General features: G+C 33.1%; 1 protein-coding gene across 2 annotated transcripts in view; it reads right to left on the bottom strand.

Moving 5' to 3' along the window:
• The window catches only part of LOC109702104 (UDP-glucuronosyltransferase 2A2), a 111,343-nt gene extending 98,074 nt beyond the window's left edge, over positions 1 to 13,269 (bottom strand). For both annotated transcript variants that reach the window (XM_020187535.2, XM_020187539.2), the window contains exon 1: positions 12,528 to 13,269. In XM_020187535.2, coding sequence (XP_020043124.1) covers positions 12,528 to 13,269 — 742 coding nt within the window. The remainder of the gene's footprint in view (positions 1 to 12,527) is intronic.
• Positions 13,270 to 24,452: the final 11,183 nt, after the last annotated feature.

Raw genomic sequence — 24,452 nt, 5'->3', positions numbered from 1 at the left:
TTTAATATTTTATTAAAATTATTAAAACAAATATTTTATATTTGTTTGTATATTCATGGAATTTTTGACAAGAGTGAGGCAGGCTAGAAATAGGAAAAGTTTGGGGCTCATCTATGTTGCCTGGAGGTGGTCCAGACCACCCTCACCTGGCTAGGAACCACCCATGCCTCTCCCCACTCTAATTAGGTAGGAATCTCTTGGCTCTGCCCTCTACATGGGTTAATGTGGTTTTAAAACACCTGGAAAAAAAAAAAAAAAAAACCATGCTCTCTGCTTGTAGACTCCACCTGTGCCCCACCCTGCCTCCTTTGTATTTTCTTTTATAAGTTTTAATAAATCCCACTTACACCCATATGTTCTGCTTGAATTCTTCCATGCTGGAACACAAGAACCAAGGTCTTCTGAAAACATCATTATGCTGTCAACAAGAGGATCCCCCTTGCAGTTTGTTTAATGGAATTTCTTCTTGTGTTTATTCCCTCTTGTTTCTGCTTTATAATGGTGTTTCTAGTTTTAGGATTGGACAATAAGTAATTTTGAACTTCTATACTTCAACTATTTGTCCCTTTCTTATGAACTAGATTATCCCTAGCTGAGAAATCTGGAAAGGTAGATTTGCTGATGCCTTAATTCCCTCAAGGTTGAGGAATGTTCAAACGTGGGGAAAACCGTAACAGGTACTTAACCTGTTACTGCTGAGAAACAGAGTTCTTACTTGGGTCCACAAATTAAGAGCTGGAGAAAAGCTTGGCAAACTTGTATCCATTTTGTATCTATTTTTGCTCTAAGCCATTCACTTGCATTCACTTTGGAATCCAGGAAGGATAGGACTGATGAATAACATCTTTATGATGAAGGACTAAAATTTCCCCAAGCAATGGCGTGCCTCGAAGAGCAGACCTTCCCCAAAATGAGGGCAATCATCTAGAAGTGGAGTAATTCCTAGCACCTTGAAGTAGGAGTATTCATCAAAGAAAAGGAAATGAAAATATAATCCATTTATTATGCTTACAATAGTCAAAAATTAATAACTAAAGTAACAGGTGGAAATTTAATAACAAATATGTAAAACCCGTATAAGACATATGGTAAACACTCCAAAAGACCACAAAGATTTTAAAAGTGAAAAGAAATAATACATTTTTCTACTAAAGACTCAGTAAAAATAATCAGTTTAAACTATGTTAATACTCAGGTTTACCTATGTTCATTTAAAAAAATAGCAATTGTTCCTTGCCTCCTCGGGAACTAGTTAAGATTATTACAATATGTCTATGCAAAGCAAATAAGAAGCAGTTAGCTGCTGAAAGGACCCAATAGTTGAATGCCTTCTCTTAGGATACAGTCCCCAAGGATAGACCACTCATCCACTGTAACAACACAGACACTATTTGTACCAAAATATTTAAAAGATTTTTAACTTGCAAAAAAACTGCAATGATGTCAAGGACTGTCTCAATCACCCAGAAGATGAGAAAATATTGGACGGTTTGGTAACAGGGAACATAAGTCCTTGCAAGGGAGATTAGAAATCTATTTCAAAGTCAAAGGTGTAGTAAATCTAAGCAATTTTTGTACATGTTTCATATGCAGATGTGCAATTTAAAGGTCTTGCTTCATCAAGGGCCAGCAGCATGCAGCAAGACATATGTTTACTGTAGAATAATCTATGTAAAACCCAAGAAGTAGTAAAAGAGGGCTGAGTCTCTAACTTCCACGTAATGCACTAGAAAAGGCAACCCTCAACCAGTTGGGCTGAATATTAGGAGCAGGTTGTACTATCTCTATAAAAATAGTATATAAAATTAAAGAGATTTTTTGCTGAGAATTATCTAGAAGCCAACATATTTTTCTGGCTCTGTGTATAACATTAACACACTTGCATTATTATGGACATCTGACTTATCAATCAGTGGAAAAGAATACTTTGCTTATACTTAATTCCACCAATTTTATCCATGTAGCAGTAAAAATCTTTCATATATCACCCTTCAAATTTTCCATTTTATTTCCAATCCATTTTCATTCACATAACTACAGTAATGAAATCTCTACTGTAAATTTCCTGAGTGATTGAAGCTTCTTTAGAGATATGTCTATAAAGCTTTGATTCTTAGTCTGTTCCAATTTTGGTTTGTAGCCACTAAGTGATAATTTACTGTTAATGTAATTGGATATATTTGTAAACAAAAATATCTTGAGGGAGATTACTAATTCTTCTGGATTTCATACCCTTACACGATAGGATATTATTCATTATTGATTGTTTGAAGATATTCATTAAAAGATGCTTAACTCATTTACCATGTTGTATTTTGTCTTATTAATTATATTTTTTTGGCAGTACTAGGGGTTTGAACTCAGGTACTCATGCTTGCTAAGCATGTGCTCTACCAGTTGAGCCACACCCCAGCCCTCTTCCTCTTTGTGTGTGTGTGTGTGTGTGTGTGTGTGTCTATGTTTTTAGTTATTTTTCAAATAGGGTGTCATGTTTTTGTCTGGGACTAGCCTGAGAATATATTCTCCTACCTATGCTTCCCACATACCTGGGATCACAAGTACGTGTCACCATGAAGGCATTTTAGCTGAGATGGGATCTCCCTAACTTTTAGTCTGGGTTGGTCCCAAACTGCAATCCTCACAATCTCCACCTCCTGAGTAGCTGGAATTGCAAAGCTGAGTCACCATTGTCCAGCATATAGTGCTGTATGTTAGATGGCAGAATTCCAAAAAGTAGATAAAAATTTTGAAGCTGAGATATTTATAATGCTCTCAAAGTTTAATACACAATGTATAACTAACAAATAATTCTTTGTGTTAAAATATTATGCTTTTAATAACATTTTTTGAAAAGCTGGCTTAGAGCAAAGGTTTTGTATTTTATCAAGATATTTGCTTGTGTTCTCTACAGATTTTGTCAGATTCCTGACTACTTAGGAAACTGAGCCTTAATTGAATCAGAGTTCATTTAAATATCTGTTTATGTCAAAATCTTTTAAATGACCATCATTTAACTGGGGTTAAACAAGCAACTGTTATTTTATGCTATTTCCATATATTAGTCCCCCACATGTCTGTGACTAAAAGTATGTAATTTATCTAAATGTTTGAAATTTATCTAAATGTTGTGCCTACTTCCTGGTTGTCTTAATTCCTGAAGCAGAATTTCATATATGTATACACACATATATAATACACATTACATAAGTATATACATATATGGATACATACACACATAGTATACATATATGTATACATGCATACATATACGCATATTCCTCTTAATTATTTAGCTTCTGTCTATAAATCTGTATTTTCAATGCATTTTTGCATAAATTAAATTATTGGATATTTTCAACTGTCTTTTACAGCAAAAGTTATTTGCCTCTACAATGTGTTGTTTGACCAAGCCTAAAACAAAGGTTAGCTCAGTACCATTTTTCTGTGAAAGATACTCTCATATGAATAAATAAGGAAATTTGGTAACTCGTGAAAAATATTAATATCATTTCCTTGTATCCTCATGTTCAACATTTATGAAGGTTTTTTTTTTAACAAAACACAGTTTTAGAACTGGGGCCATTGTTTAAGTTGTAGAGTGTTTGCCAAGCCAGTGTGTGGAGTAGAGTTCAAGACCCAACACCATATTAAAAAGAGGAGGAGAAGGAGGAGGAGGAGGAGAAAAGAAAAAGAAAGAAAAATCTAGGCACCAATTGCTCACTCCTATAATTCTAGCTTCTTGAGAGGCTGAGATCAGGACTGCCATTTGAGGCCAGCCTAGGAAAAAACATTCACAAAACCCCATTCAACCATTCCAGCAATGGTATATGGTAGGAAGTGTAACATAGGAAGATCATGGTCCAAGCTGTGCTGGGCAAAAAGCAAGACCTTATCTCCAAAGTAACAGAAGAAAAAGAACTGGAGCCATGGCTCAAATGGTAGAGCACCTGCCTAGCAAGTGCAAAGCCCTGAGTACAACCCCTCAGTGCCACCAAAAACAGGGAAAAAAAAGCCAGATATGGTGATTCACACCTGTAATCCCAGCTAATTTGGAGGTAGAGATCTGGAGAATCGCACTTCAAGGCCAGCTTAGGCAAAAACGTTCACAAGACACAAGACCCCATCTCCACCAATGAACTGGGCATGGTGCTATGCCCCTGTGACCCCAGATCACAGGTAGAAGCATAGCAGTCTGAGGCTGACCTCAGGCAAAAACATGAGACCCTTTCTGAAAAGTAAGTAAAGGAAAAGAAGGCTCAAGTGGTAGAGCACCTGCCTAGCAAGCACAAAACCCTGAGGTCAAACCACAAAGCAAAACAAAACCCTCTTTCAATTAGAGAAGCACATTTCTCATATCTTTCCAGTTGCAGTTCAATAAACTTAAGTTACAGAAGGAAATACTTCAAATCTCCAAGTGATGGCCAATTTTTTTCTAATAAAGGAAATAATTATGTTTGGCTTTCAGTTTTCTTTCTCTCCCTTTTTTATAACCTTTTTAATCAAAATTCTAGGAACTATGAAGGGGCCTTTACTTGGGACCCATGTATTTCTTTACATAGTTGATTAAATGTACATAGGTTCTTACTTTGTTCAATTACATATCTATGAACACAGCAAAGATGCTTAATCTTTCTGAGTTTCTGATACCTCAGGTTTAAAGGGTAGATAAGGATCCTTCTTGGATATTCTTCTGTGTGTGGCTTATATGTAATATTTACCAAAGCTCTTGTTGTCTAATAGGTGCTTAATAAAAGTAGTTATTCAACAAGTTAACTATAAAGATGGATAGGATTAGCAGTGATTTTCAAATTCCCTGATATTCCTGTTCCATTTATTATTAGAAGCAACTTGAAATGTGATTTTTTCACTTCATTTATAAGATTTAAGATCTCCTCACTGATATAGAGAACAGGCTTTTGGACCTGTGCAGTTAGATTTGACCTTGCACAGGTCTGAAAGCCTGTTATGAAAAACAAAATCTTGTAACTGAAAACTGTTACTGAATGAAGATATGTCTCTTAATTTTACATTATTGTTTCAACACAGGAGATTTGATGACATATCAAATATCTCTGGAGTTTTCATTATAATGTTTGTTCTTAAATTCCATGTGGGAAAAACAGACTAGCAAAATAACATGTTGACCTATTCAAAACATTTGCGGTTTTCCTTTGACGTAGCTCAGTATCAGTTTTCAGTTACAAGATTTTGCTAATACTTTGAGAATGTAATTGTAAAGACGTGACAAATTGGATTTTATTACCTCTTCTTGACAGCGTACCTTCAACTTAGAATGAAATGTTTGTTTAGTTATGTTCAGCAACATGAGAACCACAAATGACCTAAGTAAATAAGATACTTAATTTCTCAGAAAGTAGATTTCTAAAACTAGATTACTCTGCAAAAATGAGAAGCTGGGAATTTTTTCTTTTAAAAAGGCTTTTTCACACATTACATAAACAGTCAAGACTTGTTTTGAGAAGGAAGATTTAAGTTTATTCTTTGAAGATGTTTATCTAGACCTCCCTGTTGCAGCCTCATGGTAGTATATTAGGAAGTTATCACTGAAGAGTTCCCTAGTAGTTTGGTGTAAACAAAATTTAATGTAAGGATTTTGTTTTTTACAACTGACCTGGAGTGCCCACCAGTATGATCCATCCTACCTTTCAACCTCCTGACTTAAAGAATATACAGTTATCTCACTCAAGAAAGAGTCAGCAAGTGATGCATATATAGTGATAATTATTACAGAACACATCTCAAATGTCTTGAGAAATATTCATGTGGTTAACATGTAAATTTAAATCAAAATGTGTTTTTGAGGCATTTGGAGTTTGAAATTCCTTTGAAAACAGTTAAATTACAATATAAGAAACATATAACTTTATAATGTTTAGTATATCTTAAAAATCATATGCAAATTTTATTTACCCTATATATATTTTTGATTATGTAAATCTACATATATTTAAATATAAAGAGGATGAAGTCTTATGAAATAGGCAGTAGTTAACTCATTGATGAGTTTTAATCTCCATGAGGTTATAGGATGTATGTAGCTGTCATGACCTTCCAAGAAAATACAATGTCACATAAGGCAAAAAACCAAGTCCATGTATAGAACGAACTTGAGAGCTATGTAAACATAATGTGATTGTTAATGAAGAATTACTCCCTAACAACAGCTGTGATTGCACTTAAAAAATTATCAAAATGTATTCCAGAATTCCAAAGGCATCGTGGGTAAACCCAAATTACTTTAAATTTATAAAAATGAATGATTTCACAGAGTTAATTTGCTACTCTTATGTAGTTTGGACAGAGTGGAGGATAGGAAATACAATCAATAAGCATTGAATATATACATTTATATACTTAATATGTATGTGTATGTGTATATACATTTCTGCTTTGAGATTATACATGGATGTTAAAAGTGTTTAATTACACTGGTGTTAATATAGTTTTCCATTTATTCTCTGTTTTCCCATATGCCTGAAGAGTTTCATAATTAAATTTCAAAAATTATAAAAATAAATTCAGGGTGCTGGTGGTTCACTCTATAATCCTGGCTACTTAGGAGGCAGAGATCAGGAGAATCACAGTTCAAAACTAGCCAGGGCAAATAGTTTGTGAGACCCTATCTCAAGAAAACCCACCACAAAAAAGGGAGGCTGGTGGAGTGGCTCAAGGTGTAGGCTTTGAGTTTAAACCCCAGTATTGCAAAAAAGAAAAAAATATGAAAATATAAAATCATGGCAAAGCAGGTTGAAATGAAAAGGGAAAGAGGAGAACACCTTACACATAGGAGGTAGGAGTTAAGAGCAAAGAGGTTGAAAGTGGTAGCCCTTGTCCCAGTTATATACAAAACCTCTGACCTGGAAATTTCATCTTGAACCTTCATGTAGTTATTGTATATATACATACATATATATTATATATAATATATACTATACATATGCATATACACATGCATATTAGAAAAGAGTTGATAGGAAGCAATCAGGTTTATTCAAGGGTGAACATCATGAGAAGATGGAAGAATAATTGACTGAAAGCGCCATCTCCAGAAGACAAGGCTCCAGGGCATAAAGGTCTTATACAGAGAAAAAGGGGAATAGGGCAAAAGAATCTGGGTCTTAGTCATTCAGGCTTGTCTCCTTTTTCCTCCTTTTCCAGAACATCTCATGTACCCATGAGTCAGGCCAGTAAATAGAGAAAAAAGCTGTGAGACTTTCAGGTACCATGAAACTTTTCCTCAGTTCCTTTCATGTTAAACCCTTCTGCCTTAACCCAATGTTCTCCTTTGCAGTTGTAAACTTCTTTTCTATTGTTAATCCTTTGCAGTTTTAAATAAGGCTTGGGGAAATTCCGTCCTAGATTACCTCTGGAGTAAACGCTCCCTGCTTTAAACATGAACATTGATTGCACCTCATACATCTAATTAAAATACCTGAGAGTTAGCATTAGTGCATGTGCAGAATGCCCCATGTTGTGTGACAAGACCTTGTGAATCAAACTTGTCAATAACCCTTGCCTATCTTGCAAACTACCCAGATTTTTCTCACCATTTGCCATTTCAAATTACAAAGGCCCACTAAAACAAAGGTTGGTGTTTTTATCACACCCGACCAGGGCCCACCACTACTCTCTCTTGAAGTGCCCTCACCTCTAATAAACTTTACCATCACTTTCACTACATTTTCACATTTTGCCTAAATTCTTCTCTCATAGGAGACAAGGGCCTAGGAGTCTTCTGACCAGTCTACAGAGACCACACATCTGGTAATATCTGGACCTCCTGGAACTAATTCCTGTTCTTTTTTTCAAACACATGTATTAACTGGAGATTAAGGAATGGTGTTACAAAGGTCACCAGATATTATGGGTTCTGTAAATCTATAGAAAGATTTAGAAGTTGATGTCTAAGCATTTTATATTGGAATGCTCTTTAGAGGATCCAATGGAGAAGATAATAAACCATGCAAAGGTGTTAGAGAGGAAAGTCAGCTAGGGACAACTTCCCAAAGTTGCTGCCTGTTTCTGACATCAGTGCTTCAGTTGTATTTGAGTTCCTTGATTTCTTCTAAAGCTGAATATTTACATATTCAAAGTATGTGTCCAAGAATGTTCATGCAATGATTACTATAAGTATCCACACCAAGTCAACCTAATGTCTGTTAAGTAGCAGCTATGAGTGATGGATGAAGTAGAATAGGGAAAGGAGGAGGTAGGGAAATAATTTTAATAAATATTAAAAGGGAAAGACTTATTGAAACAAAAAAGTAAAAACTAAAAAGCAAGAGCAGCTTGCTACTCCCTCCTATCTCTTTATAGATGCTAAATTATAAGAATAGGGAAACATAAAGGGGCTGTTTGCATGTGTCTTCTTTGAGATGTTAACAAGCTGCAAGGCTCCTTGAATGGGTAGGAGAAAATGTGTGTCTGACAATGGAAAGTTCTAAAGCACACCTATTGCTCTGTGTTTTGCCTAGGCCTAGATAACATCTCCCTGTTTTAACACCTGTCTTAGCCACCCAGAACCATTATCTTTATTAGACATTGCTAGACATGATCATGTGTTTATCTCCAGTTTGGAAAGTATAAGACTAGAGATGAGGACCAAGTATTTACTCCCATTGCCTGCATGGGGTTCAGGAAACGTTTCTCCCTCTTTTCTTCATTTCTCCCTTTTTTTATCCTGTTATACTAAATTCCTTTCTAATAAACTTCGCTATCATTTTATACTATATTTCCATTTCTTGCCTGAATTCTCCTCACAGGATACAAGAACTGAGGTATACACTAGCACTAAACTTTCCAGTAAAAATGTCTATCAATAGTAAGATGGATAAATAAAATGTACACATAATTTAATAGAATCTTTATAGCTATGATAGTGAACAAAAAATATACCTATTTGTAACAACCTAGACAATGTCAAAAATATACTATTAAGCAAAAGAAGTAAAATACAGACAATTGCAAAAATATCAATTTAGGCAAAATTAATCTATGGTATTATACATCAGGAAAGTGGTTACCCTTAAATGGTGCTAAAGGCTGTGTATGAGTTATGGGTTGTAATGGTGTTAAGATTTCTTTTTTAATTTGGTTCCCTGTTACACAAGTGGGTTTGCTTTGTGAAGCATCATTGACTATAAATGACTTATGTTCTGTGGAGTTTTATTTAAGTCAAAAGAAAGGTGGGGCAAAAATTGTCTTAAATGTCACAGTGCCGACCATAGGACAACTGCATGTGAAAAGGAATTAGAAGTCTACTGTGAAGGAAAATGAAAAATAGCTCCAAGTTTTGGGGGGAAAACAGTAAGAAATTTAGAATGGAAATTAACTGGGAGTTAATAACAATAAATAAAATATTGGGCCCAGGAAAGGACTCTCATCAACTTGAAAGGAGGGGGAAAGTTAAGAGGCTTGCATTTCCATGTGGGCAGAGGAAAGGTAAGGTTAGGTCTAAGGATCTAACACATATCATCAGGCATAGGGGAGCACCATGCTGTGGGTAGTTTGGAGCAGGCTGCGACAGCCCTGTGATGTATAGGTGAGTACTGGCTTTTCTGGTCTCTTATCTATTGTGTACGTAGAATGATGGAGAAAGAACAGGAATGAAGAAAATACAGGCAAAATTGGGTTATCTATTTGCCTAGCCTATTTAACCATTTTCATTGTAGCATTCAAGGCCTGGGCCTTTATATAATTTTAGTAAAAGCTAGTCTCAAATCTCACCCAAATTGAGAACTGCCTATATACTTTCTCTTTCGGAAGTTTGGGTACAGATTATGTTCAGTGCAATTTGAATTTGTCATGTAGTACACTTTGCCTGGGGAAAGATTTATTAGTAGATTTATTTACTGTAACACATGAGAAGCAGAGATTTTCGTATTTCCTATACTCCTGTTCCATTGGATGTTAGAAGCATGTTCAAAAATGGCAATTATTCACTTTATCCATTAGATTTAAAATCTCACTAACACAGAAAACATGCTTTTGGACTAATGCAGTTAGATATGCTGTTGCTACATACCTCTCTCCTATTCAGGAATTTTTGCAGTTTTTCTTTATTATAGTTCAACAGGTCATTTTACTAATCTATTTTTCCCACACAGTATTGAAGTACAACAATGGAAATTCACAGTCCTTCACACAATGCTTAGTTTCCTGTGTTCAAATATAATAGTGTAAAAATAAGTACCTATCATCTTTCAGTATCATTACTAGATGTTGCTAATACTTTAAGAATATAATTGCAAAGAAAAGACAAATTGAAATTTACTAGTTCTTCTTTGTAGTATACTTTATCTTAAGATATATGCTGTTAAAGTATGTTTCATAACATAAGGGATGAAAAGGATTTAACTAAAATACCTAATCTCACAAAAGTAGTACTTCTGAATGTATTTTATTATCCAAAAAGATAAAAAGTTGGAAAATTTCTGTTTTGCAAAGCATTTTTCACACATTATATAATTTGTGCAAACTATATAATTGTTTCCTTTGAGAAGGAAGATGTAATACAGAGGCCATTTATTTTTTGCAATATGAATTGACTACTTTCTATATGTAAAGTTCTATGGTACTATAATCAAGACTTTGTTTTGAAGAGTTTCTTAGTAGTTTCATGTAAATAAATTTAATATAAGCATTTCTTATAATCATCCTGGCATTTCCACATTTGATCATCCTAGAGTCCAGTGAAATTATTAAACTCATTTAAGGAGAACGAAACCCCATGACTCAAGAAGCTTAAGTAACTTGCCTGAGATGAGAGAGCAAGCAACTAGAAACTGAACTCAGAACAGTCATGTGTTTTCCTGAACCTTCTCCATCTAACTTTGTAATCTCTTGACTTGAGGAATGCATATTGTTGTCTCATTCAGTACCTACAATAGCCAGTGTATCATGCATATGTGAGCAGTGTTAATTACTATAGAACATTTGTTAAATATCTTGAGGAAACATCTAAATTAAATCAAAATATGTTTTCAAAGCATATTAATTTAAACCCCCTAAAATATACCTAAATTACAGTATAAAGAATATGAAAACAATTTTACTTACCAGTGTCTAATTGTCATATCTTAAAAATCATACGTAAATTGCACATTTTATCTTACATATGTGATTGGTACAATATCTTCCCTGTATACAAATCGTATGAAGTTTCAAGTTAAGTGATGGAAATTTGGATGAAGAACATTACAACATTAAAAGAAGAAAAAACATAGAGAAATAAGGTTAAGGTCAAATCAGGGAAAAGGTATACCTGCATCTGTGGCATGACCCAGGTCATTGCATTTATTTCTCACTAAACCTGAAATGCTTTTCTTCCAGGGCTTCTATTGAATCATACTCTTGGTTCCGCAATTCTTTGTTCAAATGTCACCCTTTCATTTAAGACCATCCCTGGGCCCTCTATTTAAAGATACAACCTCATCTCTCATAAATATCTATTTTTCTTATTTACTATACAATATTTATCACAGTCTAACATCCCATATGTTTATGTAATTATTGAATTTATTATATGTCTCATTTTATTATAATATATAACAGAATTTTATCTGTTTTGCTCATTTTTTCTATCCCTAATACCTAGTGAAGTGGCAAACACTGGACTAGTATTCTATATTTTTTATAACCTTGAGAAGTCTACAGGGAAGGAAAGAGGGAATGAGATAGAAAGAAGGAGCAAATTTTATGTAAGAGAACAAAATTTTGCACATAAATTCTGTAAAAGAGTATCACTGGTAGTAGCATCACCTGTTATTCCTCACTACTAGTTAACCTTCCTGGGTACTACTAGCAGAACTGGTAAGAAATCATGCAGAAGGAAAGAGAATAAAACAAACAAATAAAATTAAGGAAGGAACATTCATGAGATCCAGAAAGAGAAGTAATAAAAATGAGTAACCAGAGCTGGCCTTGCTCGTTCACATTATTTTACTTGACCCTCATAAAGAATCTTTGAACCAGAAAACTTTAGGCTAGCAAAGGGTACAGAAAACTTACAACAGAATGCTAGCCCAATACCTGACAAGCCTAAGAGTAGTGAATGACAGGTAAGGTAAGATGTAAATTTGGATTTTCTAATGGCCAATATTATGATTTTAAAAGTTTTTTTTTCTGCAGACAAAGTAAAGGATGAAGAAAAAAAGAGTACAAATAAAGTATGTATCATCTCAAAATAGTTAGCCTGGCAATTCTTGGCAATATCACAGTTTATCCAAGTAAAGATACTTTCATTTATATTTGAAGATTTATTTACACATCAAAATTTGGTTAACTAAATATGCACATGGTTATTTTGATTCACAGATAATAGTGTAGAAATTAATACTGCCTTATCACTTTTTAGATTTTTACTAAAAAATCAAGGAATTGTGCAGGGATACAATAAGTACATTTACTTCAGCTTCAGCTTGTTATATGCAATTCATTCTTTTGCTATATATAGAATAGGAATAAAGATACCTGAATTTATTAATAAAAATATTGAGAACACTCACCTAGAACTTTGCTGTAGTATGAATTCCATTCTCCCCAGTAGGATTGAAATATATAGTCTTGCAGAGGATAAGATATGGTATTTTTAACCCTTTCACCAAAGGTCATCTGGTCAGTGAGCTCTGACAAGGCTGCAGGCACATAGGAGACAGGTGCTGGGATTTTCCCACAGTGCCTTTCCACAGTTGAGGCTGGAGAGAACCTCAATGTGTACATAAATGGAATTCCTAATTTCAGAGCCACCAGGTCTCCACAGATTGTTACTGGGTCTGCTACCAACACATCAAAACCAGCTTTCTGAAGTTTTGCCATTAGCATGGGATTATTTAATACACCATCACAGATTTGTATGTTAATTCGAAAAAAAGTATCTAGGAGCTTTCCTAGCTCTTTGTAGAAAGTCCATAGAGTGAGAGGGGTTGGTCTGTGGTCTATCCACAGCATTATCATATGTTCAATTAAGGAGTCTATATTGCTCTTCTTGTAAAAAACAGGTATCTCCTCAAATTTCACAGAAGGATCAGAATTGGAGTTGATGAATAGAGTTGCTGATGAAGCCAGTACAGTCACACTGTGATTTCTTTGAATCAACTCTTCTAGAATGATCTTAATGTTTAACCAATGACTACCATCTGTAGGCCAAATTAGCACATTCCCACTTAGAACAATTTCACTCAAAGCCAAATGAAAAAGCAGCAGCTGGACACTCTTCTTAGGTATGACGATATTCAGGATGAAAACCATCCTACTGCAGATCTTTTAAGATGAAAAGAAATCTTTAATGTATTTAGGAAGCTTATTTTTTCAAATAAAATGATATTGAATGTGATAGCTACACTCATTCGCACATCAATTGATATATATATATTTAAAGGGAAACAATGCATCACAGATAAAAGTGAAATCTAGTTTTATTTTAAATAAAAAGAAGTAAGGAGGTTATAATTCTAGAATTCATATACCCTGTGACAATCATAATTTAAAAATGTATCTTCAATACAGTATATCTTTCCAAAAATCAGGTTGTCATAAAAGTAAAAGTTCTTTAGTGCAAAAGGCACTTTGCCAAAAAGTTGGTCATTCCTATTACAAGGCATTTTTACATGAATTATTTTATTCAGTAGTTTTCACAACCTGGTGGGGCAGAAGTTATTTCCTTCATTTCACGAATAACAAAAACAAGGTCCACAAAGGACAAAGTTATACAATTGGTATTATAATCATAAGATTATTTGATTTGTTGCTAGATCAACATTATTATTACTTCCATATAGGTCATATTGAGGAAAAAATAACAGCCTTTACTTAAAAGGAAGTATTCTTCAGTACTTCAAGATGTTTTAGACTGACTGGGTAATAAAGTGCATTATTATGTACTTGACAGAGGTTAGTTTTCTGCTGTAAGTCCAGTTATCATTGTCCCCCACCTTTCTTCTTATTCTTTACTTTCTCCCATATACAATCAAAAAGACAGTGACTGGCACTCTCAGAAAACTCAGGCTGTTCTACTCAGAACCTGTAGTAAATTAACTTTGGTGGACTCTAAATTCAGTAGCCTCAGTTTGAAAAACTGTCTCTTTATTGAGGGGCAGAGGGCATGGAAGTTAGGGATTGAACACAGAGCTTTGCGCATTTTGGAGAATTCTAACACTTCAGTGTCCAGTTCTATTTGCTTTAGTAATTTTGTCAGATAGAGTCTGGTATTTTTTGCCCTCCTACATATGCCTTAGCATTGCAGAATTACAGGCATGTACTACCATACTCAACTTTTTCTTTGAACAAGTGTCTCATTAACTTTTTGGCCAGGCTGTCCTTGAATGCCAACCCTATCTCCATTTTCCAAGTAGCTTGGGATAACAGGTGTGAGCTACTGTATGTGGCTTGGCAAACTATCCTTTTACAAGATTTGTGACTCTGGAGAATTACCTAGACCCTCTCTCCCTTGCTTTTCACAAGTGTATATGAGATATGATGATATTAATTTGTTAATATCACTTTGTAAGTTGGCAATAATATCTGCAAAGTTTGAAAACTGTTTAGTTCAGAGAAAGAGTGTATACAGCAATTTAACGTACTTGCCTAAAGATTAGTCACTTTATAATTTTAATGACTAAATCAGTGATCTACTTACACACATATCTAGACACAGATACAGGTATATCAGTTGCAATTCTTGGTGAATCCCAAACTGACCAAAGGCAAACATCTACAAATATAAGGATGCTATTTTAAAATCATTAGAGGCTGCCATTAACATGAGAAATAAAAATAAATGAGGTGATTAAAAGGATTAAAAACTAGAAATTGAGAATAAAAATTATGTTGTGGACTATCTCTTCACACACTTGTAAAACTCTGCAGGTAAAAATGCATTATTCTTATGGACTTTAAACATTTTCACTGTTATAATATTATTATTCTCTCCTTAAATATGCACATAATTTTGATGGCTTTTTTGTTGGCATTATAAAAATAAAATGTACCTGTTTCAATTTCAAAGAAACATATTGAAATATGTAGAGCCTTTCTTACTCTCAGTTACAGACTGCTAACAGCTCTCTCAGAGACAGAAAGAATGTCCTCAGATGATATATCTCAAACAAGAGTCACATGGAGACATAAGCCTTAAGGAATAGTAAGTTACCTGGTAACAGTGTGGCCCAATTAAACTCCATGGAAATTAAGAATTGGCAAAAATAGAATAACATATTTCAAAAACTAAGTAGATTAAGATGAAAAAAGCATCCAAAAAGTTAAAATAAAAAATATTCTGAATAATTCATGAATTTCCATCTGAAATTTAAATTGAGAAGAAAAATATAGAACTACAAAGGCACAGAAACTTTGGTATCAAAAAGACTTTTAGTTTGAGTAGTGTTTTTTCAAACCAGTAGCATATAATTTTATTTTAACATGCCTGATATTTTGAGATATAAATATTTCCGTATGTGATAGTAGGTTTTCCTGCCAATATGCTCCAAAAATTCATTGTAAAGATTAGGAAAGGAACTATATCTATATGAGGCTCTTATCACCTGTCTAATACATGAGAAGAAATCAATAAATGCTGTTATTTCTTTTATTATATTCATGAGTTTGAGCTAAATACCTAACTTGAAATAAGTAATTTCAACATTATAATGTCCAATTCCTACCAGTTCGTAGAGATTAAGGACCCACTATGAGGTTCTTATTACATTCTACCATGGAGAAGTAATCTTAGGGAAAGTGGTCTATTTATTTACTCAGGTGTGACAATGTAAGACCTGAGTGGATATGGATTCATTACAAAGACTTTAATTAGAGCATTTAAGAAAAACCAGAAGATAAATTCAAATTATTTGGAAGGAATTTTTATAAGTCCATTCCAGTATTCATTCTCATTTACCATTCTACATCTATACAAAATGAATTACTCCATCACATTAGTAAGTTTCCTCCTTACCTGTTCTTTTGAATATGAGTGTTCATGTCCTTTGCATTTATAAGAATACCGTGTTTTAGTAAAAACAAACTTATATAGTCACTCTACATCAGAAAGTATAATTCAATTAGAAACATAATATTGTTTATCAAAACCACGTGTAAGAACATTTCTATAAGTCTTCATTCTGTTCCCATGAACAATTAGTCTCATGTTTTAAGACTGGGAGAATAGAGCAATTTTATTACCTGTGCGATTTTATTACCAGTATTAACTTACAGGCTAAACACAATGGAGCAGGTGATTCTGAGATTCTAGTCTGGAGAAATTTAACTGAGGGACGACCTCACTAATATGTACAGGTAGCATTACAATCATAAGATTTACAATTTTAAAGTTGAGTATAACTAACAAGAGATGGCCCAAACAGTGGATACACATATGAATAAATGCATAAGCAGTTTAAAAAAGTAATTTTGTAAAAAAAAAAAAAAACAGAAGCGATTGGATAGAAATGTAATCATCCAATATGACTCAGGAATACTCCATGTACATTCTGTGCTATAAATGAACTTAAATGCTACACATATTTAGCTATTTCTATTAGTTTACTAAATACACGAGGATAAAAGGAGATTGGTCAACTTTACTATTTCATAGCTCCATAAAATTTCCACTGATTCTTCATTTTTAGTAAGATTCAGTTTTGGCTCTACAATGTGGCCCATCCACTTGTATCTTCATAGGTTTAAGTATTTTCATTGCACTTACGCCTGTTTTCTGTGAAGGATGGAAGGACTAGGTATTCCTTTACATCCAGGATACAAATATTTGTTTTTGAATTTGAGGACAACTGATTAACCCACCCAGAGATTATGATGACTTTTGCTGATGCAAGGGTACATTTTATTTACACTTGCCTCACATTTTGGTCATACTCACTAAAGTGTACTATCTCACACTTGCATCCACACACTCATTTGTGCATATTTATTTTGATTTAGATCAATTTTTTTTCATTTTTTAGAAAAGAGGTTTGTAGAAAAATGTCAGTGTGTCAACTATCACTGCACAAGCACCTCAGATTTTCTCTAGTATTCATGTTAATCACTCTTTCATACATTGCATTTTTTTTTTGGTGGTACTGGGGGTGGAACTCAAGGCCTTGTGCTGCTACACAGATACTCTGCCACTCTTCTAGCCATGCACATGGCATTTTTTCATCTTTAAGTGATTTTAACACCACTTCGTTTTCACCCATTAGCTGGTAAACATAACTAGGACATACAATTTCTGCTTAGGAGACATTACAATCACTGAAGTATATATACAATATTGTTCAATGCTTTGAAATTTTTTTGTGTCCTATCTTTACTATTTTATTAAAATCAGTGAGATGACAAAATTGGTTTTGGATATTAATAATGAGAAGTTAAGGTCTCAAGTCTTAATAAATCTCAGAGAGATGAACTTATCAAATGCAGGAAACATTTCCTCTTTATCTGATTATCATCAAGATTAGTTCTGTGCTTGTGATGTTTATAGTGAAATATTAAATATATACCATCTAAGACTGTAGAAAGTATGAGCTATATTGTGAAATATTTTAAGTGCCTGCAAAGATAATCATGTTTAGAACATTCAAATCTGTTACTTCACTTTAAGTCATTAAATTGTTGACAAACTCAGGAATATGTTATTTATGAAATCAGAAAAATAGCAAGCTACTTACACATAGAAGGAAAGCAAGAAACAAAGACACAAAAGGTATCCTCTGAGAGACAAAATTGCGTCTACCACATCCTTACATAGATGATTCTTTGATCTCTTAGATAACAGTTAGATTTAACTGAAGACATTCCCTTCTTACTGGACTTCATCAACTGCTTACTTGACTTCAGCAAAGCTTCCCCAAAACACCAACACAACATGCAAAAAATAAAATGTGTGATTTCCACTCCAAAACTTTCTCTCTCTCATCTTTATTATGTAAGTTAGTCATGCCACTTATTACTTACTGAAATTAGAAATCTTGATAGGATTTTAATATCTATTTAATCCCTCTAAATAGTCCTCATCTTTCGGAAATTGGCTTTAATTAATTAGACTTGCTAAATTACTAACACTCATGGATAAAAATTGAAAATCTATTTAAATGTTCACTAATCCAGTCATAAGACTGGATTACTTATGGGGGACTACTTTCCTGTTTGCTTTTTATATATCAAGAGCCCAATTTTTTGTTACTATGTAGTATCATTTCATATGATTTTGCTCAATTTTGAAACTACTTTTCTAGTACATGCCCTTAGCACATCTATCCTGGAGTGATACAGTAATCTATATTCAAGTCTCTATATTCTATCTGCACATTTGTCCAGGTGTTTTATATAAAATGTAAATCTAATCAGAGTACATCCCTTTAAATAGTTCCAAATTTCTTATTGATAAAACTGAAGTAATTAGCACAACATACAATAGACTTTGAAAATATTAAGTTAGTCCAGCATTTCTTGCAATCCTAACCTCACCAGGACTTTTTTCTCATGTCTTCCCACCTCACACTTAGACCTTCATTAGTAATCCCCGGGAAACCTTGCACTATATTAAGTTTGCAACTTTGAGTACAGTTTTCTTCCCAACCGTTACTTTGCAAGAGCACCAGTATTTACTGCTTATAAATCTCTTTATGCATTACATAACTTCTGGAGTTTTTCAAAATACCACTCTCTCCCTGTCACGTAAAGCCCATCTCTGTTATACCACCTCTGATTTTGAGTGCATGTTACCTACATAACTCACATTGTAAATATTCCTTTTCATATCTCACTTCTGTTTGACTCTGAAATACTTGAAACTAGGGACTTATTTCAATTTACTCTTTACAAGAACCTCCCTATCTAAGAGAGTGCTTGGTAAATAATAGGAAATACATAATTAGAGAAAAATAACTAACAAAATTCAGATACATGGGAAATGGACAAGGCCTATATGATTTTTTAGACACAAATATGACCAATATAGAATTTTTGATGCTAAAAACTATTGGTTATATTTTTTCAGCCAAATAAACACTATATGACACTTCAGCAATTCAAATAAGGTTATCAGGGATAGATCATCTTGAAGAAAGACCATGTTTTCTCCTAATTCACACCTTCCAAATAAAGATGACAAAGTCTTCGAGTATTTTCTTCTACTTTTTAACTTTAATCTTTATCGAGCAATGAACAGATTGTACCCATATATGTGCATCCTTAAATATACAAAGACACAAAGGTCTACACTAACAATGGACTTGTAAAAAGTTTAAACTTCTCCTGCTTTCTCCACACAAAACTGCAGTTTCTAGGCAATTTCTAATTTTAAGTAACATCTAAACAAGGTCCAGTCCTATTTACACACTAATATTTTGTCAGTGAATTTTATCCATAAAATAATTTAGTTGATATCTTTCAATATATAAAATTAAAGAACAACACGCTGTTGTTTTTCAGTATGTTATCTTTTTCCTGCTATGAAATGACAGTAATATACTACAAGCATATGTATCATTATAAGACTAGATGCAGGAAATTAAAGAAGAGTGACTCAATGTTCTGTTTGTTCATATTAACATAATAAAACAAAAAATACTACATACCTAAAACTTTACTATAGTAGGAATCCCATTGTTTCCACAAAGTTTCAAACATGTAGTCCTGTAGATGGTAGGAGATGAAATTTCTTACTCTGTCAGCAAAAGACATCTGGTCTGTGAGTTCTGATAAAATTGCAGGAACATAGGAAGGAGGGTATGGTACCTTCCCACAGTGCTTTTCTACTGTTGAGGCAGGAGAAAACCTCAAGGAATAGATAAATGGAATTTCCAGTTTTAGAGCTACTATATCACCACAAGGAAATACAGGATCTGACAACAGGACTTCAAATTTGCCTTTCTTCAGCTTTTCCATCAGCTTTTCATTTTTAATAACACCATCACAGATCCCTCTGGATACCATGTGGAAGTCCTTAATGACTTTGGCCATCTTCTGATAAAATGTCCAAATTGTTGAAGGAGATGGTCTATTTTCCAGCCATGTCAAAACAAAATTCTTGATCACTTCTTCTATTCTTTCTTTGCCAAAGGGCACTGGATATATTTCAAATTTCAGAGATGGGTTAAATGTTGGTGTGATGAAAAGTGCACCAGAGGCAACTAGGACAGTCACATTATGCTCTTTTTCAATTAGCTCATCTATAATTATTTTAATATTTAGCCAATGACTACCTTCCATTGGCCAAATCAGAACATTCCCACAAAGACTGGTTCCTAGGAGACTCAGCTGAAGAGAGAACAGGAGAACGTTGTTTAACATGATGTGTTTGGTGCAGAAGATTTCAGGTGATGTGATATAAATGAGTTTCTCTGCTTTTAATGCATAAAGGAAAGACAAAAATCTTGGTTAGCTTTGATCTAAACCATTGATACCCTTAACAGTCTTGTCTCTATCAAATGATATCAGTCATAATAGTTCAAAATTTTATGGTGATTCTAGGTTTATTATGTCTCTTACATTTAAAACCATTGTTCTTGCTTGGGTTATGGGTCAACCTCTCTGAGCCTTCTCTTGAACTTAGTGCTTCAACCCTCTTTTTATATTCCATAACTATTAAATTTTTCCAATTAGGTTGAAGCCATTATACACCTCAACCCTACACTCCTGCTTAGAGTAACCTCACTGGAGAAGAATTTACTCAGACATGTAAGAATACTAATGCCAAAAGCTTATAAATATTTACAATTGTCACAAAATTTCATTAATAATAATAAAATGTTATTATAGTAGTATTAGCATAAATTTATTTCAAAAATATGTACAAAAATATAAAGATAATCTAGTAAGTATAATGTTTACAGCTACTTTAATAATACATTTAAGAAATTATTTTTGCTAACTAATCATCAAGAACAATATCATAAGAAAATGAATAAAATGTGTAATATAATACATGCAAAGGCTTATTAGTGAATATGCCCTATTTGAACAGAATTGCTGATTTAAGAACACTTTATCAAAAGTGCTGCTCAAAACCTAGATAGCCTAAGTGAATAACAAGTATCTTGCAACTAAACTAAGCCTTCAATAATTGCTATATAAGAGAATTTCTACAATGCTTTTCCTTATCTATTTTCTCATTTTGAAAATATTCAATTAAGTAGGTGCCATAATCATTCAAACATCAAAAAAAGAAAGAAGCTCTTCTCAAAGAGGTTTAGTAACTTGCTACATTCATAGGGAAACATAAGAAATGAAAGTGGTAACAGCACTGAGGATCCATGGCTTCCATAACCTATTGTACTAACCAAAAGGTTAGATTGCTCCCTCAGAGCATACCACATCCTTTATCAACTATAAGGGATCTGTATGAACTACAGAGTGCCAAAACACACTGACATAATGTAAACATTTGTAACACACATTTGATAATTGAGGACAAAGTCCTCCAAACAAAATCATGAAAACTGCAAGTGATAAAATAGAAATGATGTTTTAATAAAACTGCTGAAGTTACAAATTTTTTAGCCATCTCTTAAAATAGTCATTTCTGAACTCTTTTGTCACCAAAGATAATCAGCAGTGAAACATAGGTATATTTTGGTCAAAATAGTTAATTTTACAAAGTAATGCTTAAGTTTAACAGAGTAATCACACAATTCTGTAGATGAATTTCTGTAGATTTTATGGTGGGCACAGAATTTCTGCCTGCTAAGGTCAGCTTGGTCCATAGTTAACTAGCAGGAAACTTTAAGATAGTTTTCTCATCCAGTAGAATAGACTTGGTCATGATTACTATTATCACTTTCTTCATTTTATTTACTACAAGGGAATTAGATTCAGCTTTAGACAATTAAAATATAGTATTTTATGCAGTTGTTATGTGCTCATTAGGTCCTTACTATGTACAACATTCTCTACTAGGAGGAAAATGAATCCAGGAAATCTTTCCCACATTTACTTTACAGTCTATCAATGTAAGATGAAAAAAGTACAGATAGAACTGTAACAAAAATCAGCATAGTACCTTAGTCATGTTTTATGGAAATAATTTAGATTTTAGAATCCTTGCTTAGCATTATGCCTCTTAACATCATGAAATACAGTTTTCTCATCTGTAAATGGAAAATAAAAAATCCTAAGTGTTTGTCCTAATAGAAGGAACTACAATAAGAAATAAACTACCTAATATGTGTTAATATGTAAAAAGAATAATTGAAAAAACAAGTACTATAAATTGCTATTTAATAATATATAAAGTATATAAAATAAACATCTACTTAAATAAATAAAATTGTACTTATTAAACAATAAGTATTGTGTCTGGAATAAATGTAAAATTTTAAATTTATTATCTTTGTCCTGTAATCCTAGAATTATGCCATAAGTAGATTTTATTGTTGGTTTAAACTTCTCAAAAATGTGACCAGTATTAAGAAATTTCTCCAACTATGTGAGAGTAAATTTATAATGATTTGTGTTCTTAATTAAATAGAAAACCAAATGAAGAACTTATATTGACAAGAAATATTTAAAGAGGCTGTAAAATAACTTTTGCCATAAGTGAGGGTCTGAACCTCACTGATTTTTAATTATTCTGACCTTTAGGCCACTGAAAAACTAATCTGCTCTTTCCAGAAAATGTTTGACTGAGACTATAATTAAAAATATATATGGCTACACTGACACATGCTTCTAACCCCAGCACTCGAGAGACTAAGGCAGCAAGATGGCCAATTCAAGTCCGGCCCTCTCTTCCTAGTGAGATGCCTCAAAAAAACCCAAACAAAACAAAGGAAGATTACAAACCAAACAAAATAAGATTATTATGTTTATGAAATCTGGTGAGTTAGTAGAGAGAACTAATATATTTGAAAAAAATCTAGATTATTCAAAATTTTTATCATAGACAATGAAAATAAAAGATATTCTTTGCCTAATTGTTCACAAAGGAAGCAAGCGTGGTGTTTACATTAATAAAGTTGGTTGTTACATGTTTTAATTCACCTGCCTCAGTATCTATAAAATTATTCTGAAGTATAAAATCTGGGTAGAAAAAACTCTCAGATTATTTCAGAATATGACTAAAACTTTTTTAAAAGAGAAGCAGTAGAACAGTTAAAAGTTGAACCCCAACTTTGTTATGACTGGTATTTCTTTTAAAAGAAAATATGCAGTAAGTCCAAATGTATATTACATAATGATTATCATGGAGTTTTGAAATTTCTTACCTGAAGTTTATAGCTGGAACTTTGTAGCACTCATTTGCCATTAGGAAGAAGTTGAACTTAAATAAATCCTAACTAGGGAAAGGTGATATGATGAGAAATATGATCTTAAATGTAGAAAAGATTAAGGAGATTTGTTTACACTTAGCAATCTCCACCCACTGCATTGTGAAGCCGATTAAGCTTTTATTAAAGGTATATCATTCCACTGGTTCCCTGGCAACTTTGAATCTTGCCTTCACTATCTATCTTTTATGTACTTGAAATAATGACTGACTGATTAATAATCTCGGGATTATTATTAAGAAGTATGTGATACTAATATCCCTCAAACTCATACAACATAAACTTATCATTTTTACTGTTAATTATAGAAATTATTTCAATTAAATATCTTTATTCAATTGCTTATTTTGCTGAACCTTATAGTGATTACAATGAGTGACTTTATTGATCTTTGCCATTTATGAAAAAGGGAGTTATTAAAGTCACTAAATCAACATTTAAAGTTGAGAGTGAACATTGATGTTACGCTTCTTTGTGCAAATGTCTTGATTTAGAAATAACTGAATTTGGTATATTTTTTGTCAAGGTGTACCAACTATATCAGATTTAGTAATAACTATGTACTGGGTAGACTATCACCACTCTTTTTAATCAATAAACAAATGTGGCAATAAATTTCATACTGACTGTAATTAAAAAATAGTCCCCAGAGGTAACACTTTGTGTGACAAAATTGGAGAATAAAAAAGTAAAGTAGTGGAGGCACCCCACAGCTTAAGTTTAAGTCTGCTTGGATTGCACACACTTGTTTATAATTATTCTTTGTCAATAAATGAAATACAGATTGTATCTATATAGGAGAATTAGCATATGTTTTACAGAATGGCTTCATTATCTTTGAATTACTATTACAATTTACTTATCAGCAAACTGAAACAAGTCTTTCAGAAATTATTTTACCATGAGACCTGAGATAAAAACTTTTCTGAGTTTTTGTATATCTAGTAATATATCTTATGCCTTCATGCCAGAAAGACATTATGGGTGATAATCAATTTCTCTTATCCCTACATTTTACATGAAAAATCTATTGTATCATGTTCATTTGACTTTTTACAATCCCTGTCAAAAAAATAACACTGAAGTCAAAACTTGTTTATGGCAAAATGCCAATGTCTGTGTATATGTATGTACATTTGATTTATATTATTTATATAAATCATTTTATTG

Source organism: Castor canadensis, chromosome 9 (assembly GCF_047511655.1).
Source record: "Castor canadensis chromosome 9, mCasCan1.hap1v2, whole genome shotgun sequence".
Taxonomy (NCBI): domain Eukaryota; kingdom Metazoa; phylum Chordata; class Mammalia; order Rodentia; family Castoridae; genus Castor; species Castor canadensis.
Note: the sequence above shows the minus strand (reverse complement) of the source record. Positions and strands in the feature narration are given on the sequence as shown.